This window comes from Jaculus jaculus, chromosome 11 (genome assembly GCF_020740685.1).
Source record: "Jaculus jaculus isolate mJacJac1 chromosome 11, mJacJac1.mat.Y.cur, whole genome shotgun sequence".
In the NCBI taxonomy this organism is placed as follows: Eukaryota; Metazoa; Chordata; class Mammalia; order Rodentia; family Dipodidae; genus Jaculus; species Jaculus jaculus.
In genome coordinates, this window is record NC_059112.1 from 79,483,590 (window position 1) to 79,495,919 (window position 12,330).

A 12,330-nucleotide genomic window follows, 5' to 3' on the forward strand; every position below is an offset into this window, starting at 1 on the left:
ACCCACTTATGATAAGCTAACATATCCATAAGAGCAAACTGAAATGCTAAATAGTTTTCTCATGGCCCAACAAAACGAACATACCTCAAAAACTGAACCTGAAGGAGAGGCTTAGACCCTAAAAATTTATCTCTTAATTTTGATATACATATCCATGTATCTTTGAATAAAATTGGATAGGATATTAAAAATATATGTCATTATTTCACAAAGCAGTAAAATGGCCTAATTATCTATCAGTCAAACCCAAAATATGCATCAGCAAGTTCACTTATCATTAACTAGGGATGAAGCACTAGGGAAGAGAGTGCTGGTAAAATACAAAGATGCATAAAATTGCAAAATTAGGCATGTCCATAGCATATCACTAGCAAACACTAGCATATCTGTTCTTGTTTGCTCTTGGGGCAATTGAGAGATGACCTCCTCTTTGTTTGTATGCTTCCCTATGAAATAGACAGGGCAGGTGTCATTCCATTTTGAAGAGAAAGATGCAACACACTCTTTGACAAAACATGTATTTGCTTCAGTGTACTTTAAATGGAAAACAAAGCAATGAGTAGTCTTCTTCTAACACTCATTTGTCCATAGAATCATCATCATCCTGTCCTTCTGTGTTGACTCCCGAGGTAGTGAGATTGTAACAAGGAAGGGCACAATAAATATCTTCTCAAGTGTCCCAAATCCATGATGCAGCCATGGACAAGAGATGAGAGGATGATGGGAGAAGGACAATAGGATACCTCTGCACCCATCAACAAGAGTTCTCTTCATTAGACACTTCTGAGGTAAGGAACAGTGCTTAAAACGTATGTATTCCCTGTGCATATAGTTACAACTACCCTATAAGGCCAAAGGTGTTCTGATTAAACCCACAGGGAAACCCCGGAGAGATGAACGTTGTTGCTCAAAGCCTAAGCATTTTCACTAGTAGTGAGTAGCACAGCATCTTGTGATGGCAGTTAGTTCTCGTCCCAAATCCAGGGCTTTTTGTTGTTGTTTTTGGTTTCAAGATGCACCTTGAGGATACAGTGGAAATGAAAGAGTTCTAGAAAAAAATGTCCATTCTAACTTTGGGACCTTAGAAGCAGATTTTCTGAAAGAACAGACTGGCTTGAAGATAATGAAAATTGGAGGAAGACCTGAGCCTCTCTTGTATATACGACAGCACTCTGCACCACTACCCACTGAGATGGTCACAGTGACTCTAAACACAGGACACATGTTTACAGCAATGGGCAAATGACCTCTGTCATCAGAACCTCACTTCTTCCCTCCCCACAGACTCCTCAGGTAGTCCAAATGCCCAACATTGACATGCTCATAGTGAGCCCAGCAAGGACTTTGAGTCCCACTCCAGAAGGACAGGAATATTCATTCAGATTGGTGGGTATTTTGGATCCTGTTCTGAAAACACATAATAACAGAAGACCCATAAACCATCTGTGACACTCTGTCTGGGAAGGAAACATGAGCCACTTTGCTCTCTGAAGGAAAGATCATCTCTGTGATCCAAGCACTGGGCACACACCTCTCCTTTTGTCATCCTCCACTAACTTTGAGAATACTAAAACATTCTGTATTCTCTCATTGTATGTGATTAAATGTATATAAATGTTATGTTTATAATACTGCCATGCACATGTGAATCTATTGGTAGACAAACCTGCCCATCTTATGAACCAGTAAATTAACTTTGTTCAGCTAGAAATGTCTGGCGTTTTAGAGTGGACACTTACTTTGCACTCAATTCTCATTTTACAGATAAGAAAACTAACAGTCAGATAGAATTGATCAGACACAGAACCCCAGTCCTGTTCATTCCAAATCTATCATGAACCACAGCACTAATTGTATAGTGGTTAATTACTAGATTATTATTATTATTTTTTTTTTTTTTTTTTTTTTTTTGGTGGTTGGGGGTGGTCGAGGTAGGGTCTCACTCTAGCTCAGGCTGACCTGGAATTCACTCTGTAGTCTCAGGTTGGCCTTGAACTCACAGTAATCCTGCTACCTCTGCCTCCTTAGTGCTGGGAATAAAGGTGTGCGTCACCGTGCCTGGCAATTATATATATATAATTTTTATTTATTTATATGAGAGAGGGAAAGAAGCAGAGAGAGACAGAGAGGGAGAGTGAATGGGCATGCCAGGACTTCCAGACACTGCAAACAAACTCCAGACACCAGTGCCACCTTGTGCATGTGGCTTACACGTGGGTCCTGGGGAATTGAACCAAGGTCCTTTGGCTTTGCAGGCAAGCATCTTAACTGCTAAGGCATCCCCTGTCCTAATTACTAGATTTTTAAGGGAGCCACCCTAAGACTACATAGTGAAATCCAGGTCAGCCTGGACTAGAGCATGACCCTACCTCAAAACATAAATATAAAAATAATTTTAATATTATAAATAAGTGTAGATATTATATCCTCATAATATATACTTGTTGATCACTTAAAATGTCTCAGTACAGAAGTACTTTTTTCTGCAATATCTGAAACAAAATGCATATGGTACTCAAGCTTATTGCCCAGGAAACCTTTCAAGTGTTACTTAGGTCAGTCTAAATGAAAAATTGATAAAAATGATAAATGTTTACTGTTCTAGAACTTGGTTCTTTTCAATGAAGTAAATGTGCAAATGATATCATTTCACAGATTTCTGTCTAATGTTAATGGCAGAATGGTTCGAAAGCTTTTTATAACTAAAATATTTTCTGTTTGGATGAGTGAAAATTTTTGAACATGTTTATCTAGCTAACACAGAAGTTTGTATTTTAGCTCTCGTGCTCTTGTTCATGACTGTAGAGACTAGAAAAGTAGACAGGTAACAGGAATGAAAAGAATTATAGCCTAAGATGAATTAATGTAAGTACCTCATAAATTGCATTACTTTTCACTGATATTATTAAAGAACTATCATTGTGATTTGAACATAGAACAAATTCATTTACTAAACCATAAAGTTCCAAGTTTATATGCTTTAAACCAAAAGAGAATAAGAAGGAAATGTCACGTAAGAAAGCAGATTCAAGATATTTACATATTGGTCTTTTCAATATAATTCCCCAGATGTAGATTGATATGTAAATCAGTTTTTAAAAAAGAAATAACCGAATTGGTAGTAACATAGAGATGAACCAATTAACACAGTTTAGAATTTTCATTGCAATGGCAAACTGTATATATTTTGATAAATAGCATGACTCCATTCAGCAAATAGCTCTGTGTATTGTGGTGAATTCTTGTGCAATTACAGAATTATGCTGGAATGCCCAGTGGTCTCTAGATAAATTCCTTCACCCTCTATGGTAACAACTTGTCAGGTGGACTCATTTCCTGTTTTTATCTCAGCACTAAAAGAATAAGAATGACCTTCATTTGGGACGAGTCACTGTGTGATCCATATCTTAGCATCAGCAAACTTTAAACACAAAAGACAACTTCAATATTTATTTCCTCAACTGAGTTCTACTTACTCCAACATGCACTTTGGCTCAATAAAGAGAGAATGACAGATAAAAATTTAACACCCAAACTATGTTATTTTTACACATATATTCATGACTTTTTCTTGAAAGAGCTCAGCTTTAATACTGCTAGAATTTCCTGTGTTCTTCCCCAGCCACGTCATAGGAAATCCTAGTGTTCTTAGGACGGCTTTTATTTCATTGCACCTGCTTTTCAGGATCAACAAGTTAGTTTACAAGCTTGAAATCTCACATTCAAAATACTTACTTGTGGGTGAAACAAGAATCCTGGAGAAGGTCTCAAGTATTTCTCTTTTAAAGCTTCAAGTGGGTCAGTGAGTTTTCTTTTCTCTACTCTGAAAGGTTAAAATTAGAGTTTGGAGGTAAGTCAGTCTCATGTACCAATCACTGCATAATCACTGATATTCGCCACAACACACCCAATGGTATCACTAACGTGAAAACATCTGTTCAAATCTTGGAGAATACTTCAGGCACATCTAGATGCTCTAAAGTAAAAGTCTTATTTATAATGGAAAAAGCCTACCTGCTGCTGACTAGTAACAGGAAATAGGAAGACTGAAGAGACACTCAACTTGAGGCCTTTGTCACAAATTTAGTACCTTTCCATTTCAAATGCAGGCAAGAATGTTTGGCGACTTTGAGATAATGAGAAGTGGGAAATTAAAGCCATCTTGTAACAAAAACATGTTACTCAAAAATTTATTCTATTTCTTTCAAATTTTCCCCTATATAACAAAGTTTCCAAGTTACCTAGCCACTTTTTCGAGTATATCAAACACCTATGTGTGCCTATGTGTAATGTAACATTCACGTCTACAAATGAATATTCTGTCTTAATTTTTTATTACGTATTGGGGGGAGGGGAAAAGAATAACAGGCTCTCCCCACTGCAAGGAAACTCTAGGTGTATGTGCCACTCTGTGTACCTGGCTCTACATAGGTACTAGGGAATCAAACCTGGCATTCAGGCTTTGTAAGCAAGTGCCTTTAACCATCAGGCCATCTCTCCAGCCCCAAATGAATACACTTTCATATTCTTCGTCTCTATCTCTATCTCTTCCTCTTTCTCTCTCTCCTCCTGTGCTTACATAAACGGCATGTGACAGGCAGAGGGTGCAAAGAAGATCAGCTTGTGGGCTTTAGTAATACTTGCCATACTATTTTCAGTTAAACAAACAGGGAAATGATATGTGATGAAATCACTTCATTTCCTAGCTATATTATTTGAGTAGGTACACTTTGAAATAGAATTGAAAGCTGGCCATGAGCTTTAGTCCTATGATCTTAGCACTTGATAGGTAGAGGAAGGAGGAAGCAGGGTTCAAGGCCATTCTCAGTGAGAAAACAACAAAAGAAGAAGAAAATTAAAACAAATAGCTACAAGTTCTAGAAATATCACACATGCTTTGCTTTGTGAATAGTATTTCACTTATTGGCATAGGTGAGTATTGTCCATTTTCAGGATTTACAAAGCCTTAGGCCTGAGAAGCCTGATATTTCAGCCCTGGCCCGACACTACAATTGAGGTTTGGGTATCCCATGGATTTGATAAAATGGAAGGTCTTGGGCCATGAGACTGAGACACCAAAGGGAAGACTGGGAAGACAGTATTCTGAGGAGAAATGTGGATGATTGACACTAACCTTGTAAATATTTAATATTTGAATAATGTTTCATTGTAGTAATTTTAAATGATTTCAATTTCTACCCTCTCACGCCCTCAGGTTCCTGCAGTAATATAGGAGTGAAGGGACTCAGCTACTTTTCTATTGTCTTTTATTCTTTGAAACATGGTTTTGCTATGTACCTAGGGCTGCCCTCAAACTTGTACCCTTCCTGCCTCCACCTCCTCAGTGCAAGGATTACAGGGATTATAAGCCTCCACCACCATGTCCACTGTATTGTTCTCTTTAATTTTATCTGTCTTGTGGACATGCTGGCGGCCCATGGTCATCACTGTAGATGGTATAGGTAGAAGACTTTGATGAAACAGATTTCAGCTTAGAACCTATGAAGTAAGTCATGGGCAGTCTGTCAGTATTACTGAATAAAAGAATAGACCCCAATCTTTTCTTAGACCTGAGAAGGCTGACATTGCAGCACAGGTCTGACACCACAGTTAAGGTCTTAGTATTACATGGATTTCAGACAAAACATAAAATATTATTTTCTTAGAATAATTTCAGTAAAAAAAAGTCCACATGTCTTGATAATTTTCACACTTTCAATTAGAAAGTAAACTGAAGATATTTGTAATATGTGAAAGATGAAATAATCTTAGCCATTGCTACTCATACATTTAAAGAAAGCTAGTACTTAAAAACTAAATCACTTTGAATTTTCCAGTGAGTATTTCAGTATACTGCCTAAAAAGCCTTTTATTTAACATATTTCTTCTTCCTGAGAATTTTTGCACATAACAACAGAAACCGGGTAAGGAAGCATTAAATAGAGACATAGTTTTAAGCAATCTACTTGCATTATATACAAAAATTTTTGTGGTAATATTTCATTTACTTGGGGCTTCTATGAGATTTATTTAGAAACAGAATGTGAGCAGTATGTACTAAGGATGTGTTGGTGGGTTAACAGAGGAGACTTTTGCTGCTCTATGGGCTGTGTTATTTTAAATAACCTGGACCATCTGCGTGCCCACACATATCTGCGCTAATCCCCAGGGGCCTCATTCTTCTGCCACTTGACAATTTGCTTTAAATATGAGTTTCCCATATTTTCCACTCTCAAAAAAATGTTTAAAAATAAATTTATTGTTGAGAGGAAAAAAATTCTGTGGGCCCATTCCAAACCCCTAACTTCAGGGCATCCAAAAATAAGTCCAAATCTAATGAGTCCACTTCTGAACAAAAAAAAGATGAATTCATTAGATCAAATAAATTCATCGTCTGTTTTATAATAATAAAAAAGCCATAGTTTGTGGCTAGGGAGATGGCTCAGTCAGTAAAGTTTGCTATGGCAGCGTGAGGAGCTGAGGTCAGGTCCCCCAACACTGGGCATGGTAGAACTTCCTATAATGTGATGGGAAGGCAAAGATAGGAGAATCCCTGGGACTCACTGCCTAGTTTGTCTGGCTGAACTTTTGTCCTTCCTGTTCACTGAGAGAATCTGTCTCAAAATAATAAGATAGAAGGGCTGGAGAGATGGCTCAGCAGTTTAAGATGCTTGCTTATACAACCTGGGTTCAATTCCTTAGTACTCACACAAAGCCAAATGCACAAAGTGACACAGGCATCTGGAATTCATTTGCAGTGTCAGGAGGCCCTAATGTGCTTAAATTCACTTTCTTTCTGTGTCTGCTTCTCTCTCTTTCTTTCTCTCTCAAATAAATTTTTTTAACAAAATAGAAGATGGACAGCTACTGAGGAAAGCACCTCATTTTGACCTTTGTTTATGCATGTACACACACACACACACACACACACACACAGAACATATATACACAGGCAAAACAAAATTTATAATGCAAAATCTACCTTTCATTTGGGTGTTCCATTTGCCATCATTGTCCATCCACTCTTACCTGTAAATGGGGTCCATGAAGAAGGGAGTGGGTCTCGCATGCTGCAAGGAACCATCTGAAGCGGATCTAGATTCCATGTGGCTTCCTTTCTTTTCCCCAAATACATGGTTTTTTCGAGGCTCAGTCAGCTTTGTTCCACTGGCTCTACTCCTACTGCCCATACTTAGATCGAGGGGCTGATCTTGGCTTGTAGCCGGTGTCGCTGGAGGCTTGGAGGGGACTGGAGTCAAGGGCTTCTCATCTTTTCGCTTAGTGGTGAGATCAAAGGGGGACTCAGAGCTTCCCTTCTGCAGTTTCTTTACTTCGCTGGGTGATTGGGGTTCCATTTTCAAAGGTAACGATCTCAAGTCTCTATCAGGAAATGGGTACATTGATTGAGAGAATGCTGGAAAAAATGGGAGGGGAAACATGGAAGGGTAAGGTAAAGCTCCAACTTTTTTGTCTTGCAGCCCCACCAGTCCTGTGGAACCAAAGTATTTTTCAGCAATAGAAGCAATAGCCTTTATAGAATCATTCACAGCTCCTGACACGGCAGTCTGCTCCTCTAAAGATGGTGAGAAAATGGAATGATTGCTGTATTCTTTCTTATTATTTATTGAAGCCAGATTCTGAAGAGGGCTTACTTTGTCTTTGAACATTTTACCATTTTCTTTACATTTCTCTTTATCACTTTCAATGTCACTTTCCAGATCAGAGCCCGAGGTTGTTTCCAGGTCACTGCCACTTGGTGTACTGACATCATCAAGGTCACTACTCTCTGACTGGTCACTGATTTTCTCGAGGGGCCTCTCTTCAGAGGACCTCTCGGGCAGCAGCTCCACTGGCTTATTGTCCCCTACAGGTGGGTGTTTAGATAGTGCCTTCAAAATATCCTGTGTAGCTGGCAGTATCTGAGGATGTGGCATGAGGGGACTTTGACTTTTGTTTGACTGTTCAGTACTTGATAGTCCTTTAACAGGAGAACTAGCAGGTATCAAAGGAGGCCTGTGGTACAAGCCCGAAGGAAACAGACCAGGGAAGCTAAAAGAAAATCCAGGAGCTGTTGGAAAGGTAAGACCAGCAGGATGCCTATTGGTGCCAAAATAGTCAGCCAGGCCCGGGTTGGCATGACTCATATTAACCATGGACGTTTTATCCATAGCTGGGGTTCCAGGAAGTGAAATGCCTTGGCCAAAAAATCCACCTGCCGCAAAATGATTCTTGCCCTCACAAAACCTCCTGTGTTTATTTAAGGAAGACGTAGTGCTGAACATTTGTCCACAGTCTTTGCACTTGATTTGGGTTCTGCAATCAGCATGCATGCGCTTATGACGACAAAGGTTTGAAAACTGAGTATAGGATTTATGGCAGACCTCACCTGTGTGCAAACAACAAAAAAGAATCTCAGGCTTTATGGAAATTGCTTCTGAATTTAGCAAGTATCACAATTGGTTTACCCAGACTGATTTCAATTAGGAAGCCAGGAATAGACGTTGGAGCCACCAATCTGGATGCTCCCAGACACAGAAAATCCCATTTCACTAGATTCCAAAGCAAGGCACTCAACCTGACAAATGTCTTGAAACAGCACAAATATTTAACACACATATAAATATTCTTTCATCCCCATTACACACTATTTTGCACAATATTTATGTATCTAAATATTTATGGAAAGTTGCATTGCAAAAAGCCTTGTTTTCCACCCAATTGCTAACACTAGTAGAGTCTGAATATTTGAATCTTGAGATATAACAAGCATGAAAAGAAAAAGACCACTTAGATAATTATGTATTGGAGGCAAAATAAAATCGCCTTTCCCTTGACCACAAACTTCACCTTGATTACTTCTCCCCATGGGGGAAAAGGCCTGAGCCTGGACTCCCATTATTTCACTAGTATTATATCATACACTCTCATCATTCACACATCAAAGCCACACAACAATGCACATTGTGTATTCTGAGACTTTTTAACAATCATTTTCATGATTTGAGAAAGACTGACATAATTTACAATGGCTCTATTTTAAGCCTGCAAAGGAAACTAAATTGAATGTAGCCCATCCTGCATTGCTGGTTCCCATGAGCGATGATCACGTCCTCTGACTTCCCCTCACACCAGTGGTTGTGCTAACCTTCCTGCATTTATGAAACCCGCATCCTTGGGAAACATGTCCACTTGTTGTTGTATCTTCCTTGGTTATCTCAGGGCTTGACTTCTGGGTGTTATAGCCAAGTATACTGAGCAGGCGGCAGTGCTGGGAAAGCTCTCATCCAGAAGGAACACAGCGTGGGGTGTGGTCCTGCACTGTCCCCTTTCACCAGGAACTTGACAATAAAGTATGTCTCCTTCTCACACATGTGCCAATATATCTAAGTATATTGTAAGACTTTGTAACCCTTAATAACTCCCCTTTTAAATAAGACTTTCCACTTATTTTGCAAGCCAGCAGGATTCTGTCAGTTGCCTAAGCATGGTATTTTTAGTTAACTTTGGTAGGGATGAGTTACATTATGTGTGATCTTACTGTTCATGTTTAATATATGCAGAAATGAAATATATCTTGTTTTAATTATTGAAATAACTTGATCTTAAGATATTAAATTGACAAAGATGTAACATTTATTGCTGTCACATGATTGCTACTTTTACATATAGAATGAATTACTTAGGTATGTCAATGCAATCGTTTCTTTTCTTCCCACCCCCCCCCCCACCCCAGGTAGGGTGTTGCTGTAGCCCAGGCTGACTTGTAATTTATTATGCAGTCTCAGGTGGCCTTGAACTCACAGCAATCCCCCTACCTCTACCTGCCATGTGCTGGGATTAAAGGTGTGCACCACCACACCCGGCCAATAGTAACTTTTTTTTTTATAGTTTTTTTTTTTTTTAAATTTTATTTGAGAGTGACAGACACAGAGAGAAAGACAGATAGAGGGAGAGAGAGAGAATGGGCGCGCCAGGGCTTCCAGCCTCTGCAAGCAAACTCCAGATGCGTGCGCCCCCTTGTGCATCTGGCTAACGTGGGACCTGGGGAACCGAGCCTCGAACCGGAGTCCTTAGGCTTCACAGGCAAGCGCTTAACCACTAAGCCATCTCTCCAGCCCCAATAGTAACTTTTTAAAACTCATGCAAAACGAGTTTTTACAGGCCTCAGTCAACCAACACTTATCTATAACTTTATTCCCCCAGGCTCCCACACACAAACAGGAAGTATTAAGTGATTGTGTTTCTCTTTTCCTCTTACTGATAAAAGCTAAGGTGTATTGCTACACATATCTATGTGCTTGTTAATATTAAAGGACCTTTAATTAGGAGAAGACTCAGCATTGTGGAGACTACAGCTTGCATTTTAATGAAAAGAGGCAAGAGATTTCTTTTGAAATGATCGTATCAGAATAAACTGACCAGAATCTATTTTAAAAGTATTTATCCAGACTCAATAAATACACAAATCATTTACATTGCTTGAATCAGCAAATTAAAATCACACAATGGAAGGGGCAGAAAGATTAGACTTTAGCTAAATCATATTATGCTAATTTAATTATTACCAGTTCCCAAAAAGTACTCAATAAAATTGTACTGGAATTCTAAAAATGTACTCATTTAGAAAGCATCTCTCCTCTGAGAATAAAAAGCACTGAGAAAAAATATCTTGATGGGTATTCAATCAAGGTACACAAGTATATGAAACTTTCACACCATTTTTGGCGGTAACAGGTTGCTCTCTACTCTTCTTTCTTATAGCAGGATGGCTTTAAGGAAAGTCAGAGCTTCTCTGTGCTGGAGAAACAAGGGTTGTATCTAACTTGCCTGGCTGGACCCTTTGTTACATGGATGAGCATAGTCTATGATCTCAAGAATACTGACTCTGAGATGTTTCTTTATGCAAAGGTTTGGTTTCAGCACTTGAAGGTTTTGTTTGAGGTATCAACATGTTAGATGAACCTTCTAGGTAAACTGGTTCGATTAATGTTGAAGTCTATGCTCTACTGTAATTTTCTCAGTAATAAGGAATTAGCCTGCAGTTAACGTTGCATTTTTCTACTTAATAAACAAATTAAGAGGTATTTTGAATATATTCAGTCTATTAGAGCATGTGGTTTCTATTTGGGAAGGCTGGAGGTTTCTATAAAGGCAGTGAGTAATTACCTTAGCACTGGTGATTCTGGGCTCAAGTTTGGCGGCAAACTGTAACAAGAGACAGTTGCCATAAACACACCAGTGGGGGCAAATCGTGGTGTGTGGCCTTTTGGTGCGAAACAGATATCAGACCTAGGTGGACCTCTTCCACCCCAGTCTCCACACCAACCCCTGATCCTTAAACTCTTTTGTTCTGAAATTACACGGCTATTATTCATAATTACTCCATGGTCCTCTGTCAGATTTTATGTTTGAAGAATGCCATCTGCTATTTAAATTTACCAATAATTGCTGAAAATGCATTCAGAGGGAATAGTCTGTGCATTCTGAATGGAAGGGGACAGCGTATGGCATTTTAAAGCTAAACATTTGACTTCCACACAATTAACCATACAGGTCCTGGAGTCTTGAGTGATGGAAGTCTTTATTTCCTAACATTTATTTTAAAAATAGAAAAAGCATTCAATAGCTAATTAGAGTCCCTTGTGATTTATTCCATGTTTTTCTCAAAGCATGTTTGTTAATTTCTTTCTCAAGTATGGTAAAAACTAGGATCTTCTGTGTGCAGCGCCCCCAAATATGATTTCAAAGCACTGTGGCCTACAGTCTGAGGCAAGAAGTCTGAAATTGAATACTTTATTTCCCATTATTTTCAACACAGCTTCCCCAAGGGAGACTGGAGCACCCTTTTTGTTTATCTCTAAGTCCTTCTCACTCCACCCAGGGAACAGCATATCTGAGTAAAACAGGACCCTGGTGTAAGCTAGAAAAGGAAAGGTAAGTTCACTTGGTGCTGGAAGGACAATAAAAGACTTTGTCAAGGCAAAGAATGGGACCGTTAGTCTCTGGCATCTCTTCATTGGCACTGAAAATTAGATGTTTTTCCAGCAGGTCCTGTAATGGTGCCTCATATACCTACTGCAAACCATCAGTCGTTGTCAGTAAAACCATTTTGCATGGGGTTCTCAAGTCAGAGGTACTGCCAGGTGCTAGGCATGCTCCCAGCAATTCTACCCGTAGCTGGATCCAAAGCCAGTTTAGAAGTGTGTAGTGTAGCGCAGCTCAATATGTCCCTGTACTTACAGACCCAGCCAAGCCAGGGAACAAAAGAAGCCCAGAGTTGTTGCCGAGATGGACTAAGAACAAACGATTTTTCTTGTGAAATATTTCAGC

General features: G+C 39.1%; 1 protein-coding gene across 10 annotated transcripts in view; it reads right to left on the bottom strand.

Moving 5' to 3' along the window:
- Positions 1-12,330, bottom strand: part of Mecom (MDS1 and EVI1 complex locus) — an 806,791-nt gene that overhangs the window by 24,474 nt on the left and 769,987 nt on the right. For 8 of the 10 annotated variants that reach the window (XM_045161392.1, XM_045161388.1, XM_045161386.1 and 5 more), the window contains 2 exons: positions 7,030-8,386; positions 3,736-3,823 (listed from right to left, as the gene is read on the bottom strand). In XM_045161392.1, the coding sequence (XP_045017327.1) occupies positions 3,736-3,823; positions 7,030-8,386 (1,445 nt within the window). The remainder of the gene's footprint in view (positions 1-3,735; positions 3,824-7,029; positions 8,387-12,330) is intronic. The other 2 variants (XM_045161395.1, XM_045161394.1) reach the window with 1 other exon arrangement.